Source organism: Homarus americanus, unplaced genomic scaffold, assembly GCF_018991925.1.
Source record: "Homarus americanus isolate GMGI-L3 unplaced genomic scaffold, GMGI_Hamer_2.0 scaffold32871, whole genome shotgun sequence".
NCBI classification, from domain to species: domain Eukaryota; kingdom Metazoa; phylum Arthropoda; class Malacostraca; order Decapoda; family Nephropidae; genus Homarus; species Homarus americanus.
In genome coordinates this window covers 999,352-1,008,900 of record NW_024748870.1, presented here as the reverse complement: position 1 = coordinate 1,008,900, position 9,549 = coordinate 999,352, and the positions used below count along the sequence as shown (strand labels likewise).

At 41.5% G+C, this 9,549-nt stretch overlaps 1 protein-coding gene across 2 annotated transcripts in view; it reads right to left on the bottom strand.

Annotated features, from left to right (window-relative positions):
* Window positions 1-4,932: 4,932 nt before the first annotated feature.
* Window positions 4,933-9,549, bottom strand: part of LOC121853212 (retinol dehydrogenase 12-like) — a 111,932-nt gene continuing 107,315 nt past the window's right edge. For both annotated transcript variants that reach the window (XR_006086276.1, XM_042347204.1), the window contains one exon: window positions 4,933-6,525. Coding sequence is in view for 1 of the 2 variants with exons in the window: in XM_042347204.1 (XP_042203138.1) it covers window positions 6,420-6,525 (106 nt within the window). In the remaining variant the exon portion in view is untranslated. The remainder of the gene's footprint in view (window positions 6,526-9,549) is intronic.

The following is a 9,549-nucleotide window of genomic DNA, read 5'->3' as shown; positions in this document are numbered from 1 at the left end:
CACACAGGGGGGCTACCAGGTTGTGTCTGACCAGAAGAAGGGGGTGACTGGGTAGCAGCTGGAGGTAGGGGTAGTCTGTGTAGGTTGGAGATGGCAGAACAGAGTGTATCAAAGAGTCTTTCAATACGGTTGGTAAATTCGGAGGAGGATATAATCTGTGTCGTGTCACCGGAGGGTTGTGGGGGGGGCACTGGTGGGGGCACAAGCTCTGACAGCGTCTGAGTAGAGACAGGGAGGAGGCCCAGTTGTAGCTGAGTTAGGAGACGGCCGGGACTGCTGTGTTGCAGCCAGGTGGGGCCAGGCAGGGGCAGGTGTTGTTGAAGAAGGCTCGGTAGGCTGGGGGAGAGGTTGAGATGGACGCAGCCTTCGGGGAGGCTTTTCTCCTGGGACAGACGGACGTTTAAGAGGGATAGAGAGAGAGAGAGAGAAAGAGGGAGACAGGAGAGAGACAGAGTGAGTGTTTACAACGAACTTTGCTGATGTGTTAAATGTGAAACAGGTGGTTCTCGCCTCGGGGCTGGCTAACTCGCTCCCTGTGGGTTTCAGAAGATAGTCTCTAGCCGTCCAGTGAGCTAACAAGTCAGGGATCTAATAATTCTTATATTAGACCCGAAACACGTAAGTTTTTTATATGGTTTAGCACCCCACTCTACTCAAATATATCATATGTACAGTAGTTGTTAATAGTGAAGGAACGTACGAGTGAATTAATTATCTCATATGTAACATATGTAATTTGTACTCTGCAGGTTTTGACCGAATAAAGAACAATCGAGTCCTACGTGCAAGGGTCTCATTATCCCACAGTCGCTCATCTGGTGGTTTCAGTGATTATGTGTCAAAACAGGTTCGGGGCAAAGTGACGGTTTAAAACAACCTTGAAAGTACTAAAACTCTTATTGATAAAGTTTTCCTGGTAGTTTCAAATTGTTTGCCATTTGTAGTTTTAAGTTCCCGCTTGGACGAAATTGAATCCGTCGGTTAATCCCCCAATTAACCAGGTTGTTCACATAAATTAAATATTGGGGTTTTAGTAACGAGACCCATTGAAGTTCCTGTGTTTTATTATAAAAGGATTATGTCTATAATTCCTGAGTGTAGATCAACCGTAAATTCCACTATTTATGAGTGAACGAGAAAGAGGAAGGCGTTTATATAAATATTAACGTTGACCACGTCCGTTCGATATTAGTTGATCTGAGTGACTGAGCAAGGAGCGTCGCTGGTGAGCGCTTACAAAGATGCTGACATATGGGCTTGTCCCTCTTGGGAAAGCTACCGTTCACGTGTACAACTCATGTCTCACTCATAGACAGTGGAAAGTTACAGGGTGGTGAATCTGAATATAATATCAGATATAAAGACCCATTTATATAATATTTTCTGTTGATGAGACAGGGGCCCATTACAAAATACCATTTTTTTTTCTTTGTCTTAGAAGATGACTGGAGGCTATCATCCATTAGATACTAATGTGATAAAGGGATATGACTAAAAAGGGAAGCTATATTATTAAACGTGAAACACAATGTCCCCTTGGAAAAGAATTAACTAGTGGCAGAAAATCAAGTTACCATAGCAATATTAACTTAATCTATCTTAACCTCTCCTAACCTATCCAAACCTAACTTAATATAATATATATCTTAAGCTAACCTGACCTGGTTAGCTTAGGTAAGGTTAGGTTAATGGCTGCTACAGTGTAAATATCCCGGTAGACACTGCTCCAGCAGGGCTTCGACAGGGAGTTTGAGGAGGACATTTTAGGTCAGTTGCAGGACCATCAGCACCTGCTCCAGCAAGCTCCCACGGACTGACTTCACTAGACTGGTGGACGGAAGCTACCTGACGGAGCGCATAGTTCCTGCAGATGTGTCAGCCGTCATAAAAGGGTTTAAAAACAAATCACCTGGTCAAAGTCACATTAACAAGAAGATCCTGTCTCAACTCCCCGACAACATGATAGAGAGGCTTGCTCATATATGCAACGCCTGCCTCGCCTCTGGATACTTCCCTAAGATGTTCAAAATCGCCGTTATTCGCCTCATACCAAAAGCAGGGAAGCCTCCAAACAAAGTCGAAAACTTTCGACCAATATCGCTGCTAGAGGTACCAGCCAAAATCTTCGAAAAAATAGTCAACAAGCGATTGTGGATGTATCTGGAGGACGAAGACGTGCATAATCCCTGCCAGTTCGGCTTCCGCCAGTACCGAGGCACATCCACCGCCATAGCTCAGGCCTACGAGCAGATCGTCAATGCCATGACTGGCCGCCTGCAGTGCAATATAGTACTGAGGGACGTCAGCAAGGCGTTTGACAAAGTTTGGCACGCAGAGCTGCAGTATAAGATCATACAACTGGGGCTACCCGAAAATCTGATGCGCCTGCTGTGCAACTTCATTATGGACCGCAGAGCCAAAATCAAGATGCAAGAACATTCGGGAGAAGAATTCTCACTATCGAGCGGCGTGCCTCAGGGCTCTTGTCTCTCACCAACCCTTTACACACTCTACACGGCTGACCTGCCACCCCCAATCGTCGGCAGCGAGTACGTCATGTATGCCGACGATGAAACACAGATCGTCACCTGCCCAGGAAGGTCCACAGCAAGGATGGTGCGACTCACTGCTCGGGCAATAGAGTAGATCTCGGAGTATGAAAATAAATGGAAAATAAAAACAAACAAAACGAAATTTGAGGTCATACCCATAGCCAAATTCAAGCCGGCCCCATTGATGATCGACGACGAAGAGATTGAGTACTCTAAACAAGGCAGGTTGCTCGGCCTCATCATTTCTCGGACGGGCATCATTCCCCACGTGAAGGACAGACTAAATAAAGCCAAAGTCGCCGCAGCCAAATTAAAACGTTTTAAATTGATGCCTGAGAAGATACAAGTTCACCTGTACAAGGCGCTGGTGAGGCCTGTGTTGGAGTACCTATCTATACCACACGTCACACTCGGGAAGACCAGACTACAACAACTACAGAGCTTCCAAAACAAGTGTTTGAGGTCAGCAAGTGGCCAAGCGCCACCCTACCAGGAGACAGTGGAAACCATCCACCTAAGAAATAAAACAGAAGCCCTCAACTTCAGGTTCCATCGCCTAGGGAAGAAGGTTTGGGACAAGCTCCTGGACGACCCTCACAGCCCAGACCACCTACGCTGGGAAGACATCAACGGAGGGAGACCCCACGCCTGGTGGCCCCGGAGTCTGCCCGCACTACAACAACCCAACCCGCGATCCATCTATGTCCGCCACAGTGATCCACCTTAGATTAAAACTTAGATGATATAAATTCACATTTAACAAGTCACAATCAAGTGAGTCCATAACGTAATACAGTATAAGATGTTAATAAACTTGTAATTGTAAAATCAATCTAGTCATTGTCTACTAAAATAACCATTGTGCAACCTCATTCTAAATCCTAGGTTAGCTTAGTTAGCCAACAAACTCTGTAATATGTAAAACAAGGGGTGTCGTCCCACTCTGTTTAACTCATTAAACTTCTTTTCCAACCTTTCCCCCCACGACTATATGTTGTGACTTCTCCATCCCTCATGTCTGGCTGTGCCTTGAGCCCCAGCATGCCTTCCATCCTTTTCCCACCTTAACCTAAAAAAAAAAAAAAAACTGCTCCAGCTCGGTAGACCGCATACTATAGTATCCCCGTGCAAGAGCTACTATAGACCGCATACAATTCGGTAGACCGCATGCTATAGTAGCACCAATATGCCAACATTGTTGGAATAAATGTGAAATAATCACATGCTCAGTTTACTTGACGCATTCCTGTTGGCGAAAATGTTCCCAACATTAATGTTGCAAATATATTCGTGTAATTTTCACAATATTGTTAACAACATAGTTGCCAACAATGTTGCGATGGTGTGGCTTCACCTTTATAAATAAGACGTGAGTTGCTAAAAATTGAGTCGAGCCAGCAAAGTGCACCAACATTCCTCCTTGACTCAGATTGGATCGTTAACAGGGGTAAAGATTTCTTTCATCATGAAAACAACAAAGGCAATTTTCGACTTCTTGCAAATACTAAGCTATAAGACTATCAGGTTAAAAATATGAAGTAAGCTACCCTTAGTTCCCATTGCAGGATATGCAGCCAAATTGGGAAGATGTCAGGTGGAACCAGAGGTTTGAAGTGTATAATGAAGGTGTGTGGCTAAGCAAAGGGGCAGAAGATGTGTGCACAGGCTGGTGAAACATCACAACTGGTGATCTACCACCTTTAATGTTGACTGTCCCTTTTCCCATGGTCTTTAAGTATGACAGGAAAGTGTAATTAATTCAGTTGTCCTGGCGCTATTTTCAGAGAGTCACCTGGGTGGGCATACAGGATAAGTAGTCTCTGGGTGGATCAGTGGATTGAACTCGACAAGAAAAATGTCGCTTAAAGCCTTAGACCGACATTTCTATAACCAAAAACTATTGAGCCAGCACAGGTGTATACAACTATATCAGTAGTCAAATAAAACTCAATTCACAGTTTTTCTTTCTAATCCTGTTTTCTTCCCTTTCAATTTTTCTTTCATTGACACGATGCGATGGACCCGACAAAGTAAGGTAAAATTGACCCCGACACAATGGTTGACCCTCTGGTCACCTGCAACAACCTTTAGGTTACAAAATGTGATAATGAAAGTGGGCCCATTGCCTTGGTGGCCCATTAAGGGCAATGTGGATACAGCACACAAGATACTTAAGACAAGGATACGGTGAGGCTGGCTCTGTATTTAATTGCTTTCACTTTCCATTTGCAAAAATTTGGTACCCATTTGCAGCTTGATGGACTGGGGGTGCCATGAGTACGAAATATCGTTCTTTATAACAGGAGACGAGTGCTATATCCATTTTGCTGTGACACCCAAGACAGAGTACAGTGTGATAATGTTTAATAATAATAACTCATGACTGTGTAAAGTTTTAATAAGTGAAATATTACATTGACATGGAAATAATCCAATGAATAACAAAGAAAATCACATTTTGGTGAGATAAAATGAAAAATAATGTAAATCCCCTACACTCAAACAATTCTTTTATTACAAGAAAGATGGCTAGTCCATATTTTCATTGTTTCAATTATTCCAATTCCACATATTAATTCTGTACCTATAACAGTGTTTATGAAACATTTCAAGAATTGTTCTTACTAGTTCAGTCAGATATAAATATCAACAATGGATATCCCATTACCCCAGCAATAATGCATGAAGCGGGTGACTCCTATGTTCATCTAACATAATATGTTTTGGTTGTTGAGACAAGTATAGAGTGATGGTTTTTATTTCTTATACAACAAATTTCAAACAATTGTAGATATCTATGCCAGAGACTACTCACGGGAAGACCAAATAAAAACAAACAATATGAAACACATGATTCAATTAATGTATCCCAAGGCAAGTTTAATGCATCCCAAACAACTGTTATTATACTATATTAAAACTGCGTTAGTTTTGAACGTTTCAAGAGGAAAGAATCAATAGAAAAGTGGTAAATTATTTCACTATTTGAACATACCACAATGCATACTAACTTGATCTTCGACATCCAGGTATATTGCAACCATATGCCGGAACAAGGATCAAAGGGTGGTTACATCCAAGAATAGAAAATTCATAATATCTCCCTGTTTGTTGCAATACGTTCCCTACCCACTAAATCGCCCAGTATCTGCTCTCCTTTCATTCGTATGCTTCACTGATTCATAGACTTTCGCTCTCAGAGAATCCTTTCCCCCATCCTTCGCTTCCAATGCGTCCTTCACCCCATCCTTTGCTTCCAGTGCGCCATTAACCCCCGATCCTTCATTTCCAGTGCGTCCTTCACCCCATCCTTCGTTTCCAGTGCGTCCTTCACTCCATCCAACCGCCTGAATCACAAACTCGTTTTACCAACAATTCTCTTTTCTCAATAAGGCCTTATCACTACTCTTAACCCTGACAATTTCTCTTTCCGACACGTCGTTGAGTTCCAGATATCCTCCTAATATCTGTGCTTCTTAATCTCTATATCATATTCACCACACTTATTGCTCTATAGCACAACATACATATGAAGAATCTATAGATCTATATATATTATAATGATTGCTTAACAATGCCCCATTTATTCCTCTTTGCCTCCTTAGACGTTGTTCTCACTCTCCATACAGTTTTTAAATATTTAATACTTTCTAACTCTCTGCTACTCTCTGATTCAACAGATCATTCGTTGTTTCAATCACTAACACCTTCACTCCTAAGATATCTGAAATAACCTACTTTCTCCTTTTAAGTTAACACTTTCTTCTCCCAGTCTCCCTCAACACACAGACTTTTAATGAAAAAAATCAGTCGGATAGAACATGTTCATTGTTGCAGCACATTCAAGAGTCCCAAGAAGAAGCAGTTTTAGTGATCATTCTTGAGACCGACCACTTTCTGTGAATAAAGCCACAGCGACTCTGCCGCCTCATCATCTCGAGCTGCTGCGCTAGCATAGCCGAGACCACAGTCACTGTTGTGTAGGGTGAGAAATTTTTTATTAGAAAATTATAATAATGCATTAAAGAAAAACATATCGTAAGCCAACTGAAGGTGCAGAGTTGGTTAGTAGTCAAAATGTCTGTGGGTGATTCAGCTTGCCACTCCTGGCCTTTAGCCAATTGCCTATATCCTATAAGATAAAAGAAGATAAAAGGTTGTACTAATACTATATGAGGTATTTCTGTTAGTAAAGTAGACATGGGGACGAAGCCAAGCCGTTGGTTTCGAAGCCGAAGCCATTGGAAAGTACTAAGCAGATACCAGCCATTTAAAAAGTCATGAAGCCGAAGCTGAAGCTGAAACCAAGGCTTTTCAAGGCTACACGAAACTTTAAAAATATTACTTATATAATATAATGTATTACTTTACGCACTGAAGGGAATAGATATGCTATTCTAAGATGCAGCAAGACTTTGAGACAAGCTGACTTTATTTTAAGCTGATTGGTCTTGGGGTAAGTCTTGACTGAATGTAGGACAAAACCCCTCTAGGACATATAGGATATTACATTTATTATATCATAATATTTTAATAAAGAAAGCATTATAAGTGTTAAACAGTAGTACCTAAACACTTTCATAAATATAAAATTATTGTACAGAAGCACATATTAAAAAAATCACAAAAATAAACATTATAAAATGATTATCGTACACTATCTAGTTAAAGTCAGCAAACAAATAAAGCAAAATATTCTCGAGTTCATTAAGTGTTGAGGGTCATTTATAGCTAATTTATTTCCACCTAATGCTGTGACCTATGCCCAACAGAAGCTCTTCTGAGGTCTTCCTCTCATTCACAAATTCCAGACACAGGTTCCTCAAATACGGTTGATGTTTTTTAGTGTGTTATGTTTCACCTTTTACAATTGTATTTAGATGATATTAAACAAATAAAGTATATCATAATGGTGTCAGATCTAAGGCGGCGCAATTTTTTTCCTGACTTGGCAAGTGCCCTGGGATGTCGTGTCGGCGCCGAAATTACTGACCAGCATGTCAGTGACCAGTGCCAACACGAGAATATATTATCACAAGTCAATCAGGTCAGAATCTCCACCCCAGGTAATGCCAGGGATGATAAACTTCAGGTGAGGTCAAGTCAAATGTACATTGGCCATGTGGCCTTAATCTGACCTTACATGACCTGAGACCCAAATGATGCTTTTGAAACTTCGTGTCAACATACTGTTACAGTCTATGACTCTGCTGATCTTTAGAAACATTAATATAGGCAATGGGAAGCTTTTGTCCTAATTTGCCATTCAATTAAGTGTTTTGTGCCGGCACCCGTTTTGACTTTATTTAGGTTGATAAAAGTTGCTTATAGTAACAATCTATTTTTATTAATTTCATATTATTCATTGTTTTATTGTCTTCATTATTCATCGTCAATGATTTTATTCATCCATCCCTTTATCTATCTATCTACTATGAGGAATAGCTCACTCGGGCACAGGTCATCGCCCACAACAGGGCCTTGGGAGGCTAAATGTAGGAGTAAAAAAAATAGAAGAGAAAAAGAGTGTTTATTTACATTACAAGGATGCCGGAAACCCAGCTTTTTTATGTGAAACAGATTGTAAGAGGATGGAAACGTAGAAGAAGGCAAAGTATTCCACAGTTTGGTTGTTTCAGGAAAGAAGCATTTACTATAACGGATTATACACAGAAACGGTGGGCACCACCAGAAAAACGAATGTAACGAGCCCACAGCTATGCCGGCGGTACACAGGATACCAAATCCTCCAAGCACCGCCCGTTATGGTATCTGTAAACGACAGAGTGAAGCAACATTGCGGCGAAGAGAAATGCCTTTGATTCCACCCTATCTAACAGTTGGACAGAAGAAGAGCCACCCCAGATGTGAGAGCAGTAATCCAAGGTAGGACGCATTAATCCCTTATAAACCTGAGGTAATTGCTCAGGAGTGAAGTAGCTACGGCATTTGTACAACATTCCCAGCTTTCGGGAGGCAGCTTTAGCAATGTTAAGGATGTTTGACTTCCATTACAAATTAGAGGAAATGGTGAGGCCTAGCATATCTACTTTGGAATTTTGCAAAATGATTGTGTCCTGAAATGTGATTGGTGGGAGATCTTCTATTTTGGACTGTGTAACTGGTAAATGCTGTTGTTTTCTTACTATTGAATATGACCAAGTTTTTACCTCCCAATTCGGAGGTGTTGCACACATCCGCATTGATAGACGAAATGATATCAGATCTAGAAACAGATAAGTTGGACAGTTAGAGGAAAGGGTAAAATGAGAAGAGTGAAGAGTATAATCATCAGCGTAATAATGGATAGAATTAGTAGTAGTTTAAATCATAGATAAAAAGAAAGAAGAGGGTAGGTGAAAGAACGGAACCTCATGGAACACCACTATTGGTAGAGAAAGAACGAAAGATCGATTCCTCGATAATAACTGCCAAGGATCGGTTCTCAAGGAAGTTAGAAATGAGAGAACAGAGTGGCGGAGAGAAACCATAAGAAGGAAGTTTTGAAAGCAAAGACTTTGTCATACCCTGACTAAAGATGGGTGCAGTAGGAGAGCAGATCGCTAGTAGATCTCGTCTGGCGAAAGGCATACTGGTGATCCGACAAAAGAAAAAGGCGTTCAAGGTGACAGAGAAAATGAGAGTTTAAGATTCTTTCGAAAATCTTTAAGAGGGATGAAGTTAGGGCAATGGAGCGATAGTTAGAGGGTTTGGAATGGCCACCTTTCTTCGGGATGGCCTGAACCAAGGCAAGCTTCCAAGAAGACGGAAAAGTTTGGGTTTTGAGGCACACTCCCCCACAACACTAGGGGGTATTCCGTCCGGTACACGCGCCTTACTCAAATCCTGATTGGATAACACACTGGCAACCTTACGATTGGAGGTTATAGAAAAGTGCTTAGGTCCGGTAGGAGGAGCAGGAGTTGGACGGAGAGAGTTGGAATCGTCTAAGGTGGAGTTAGAGGAGAATAAGGTGCCAAAGAGATTGGCTTTATCA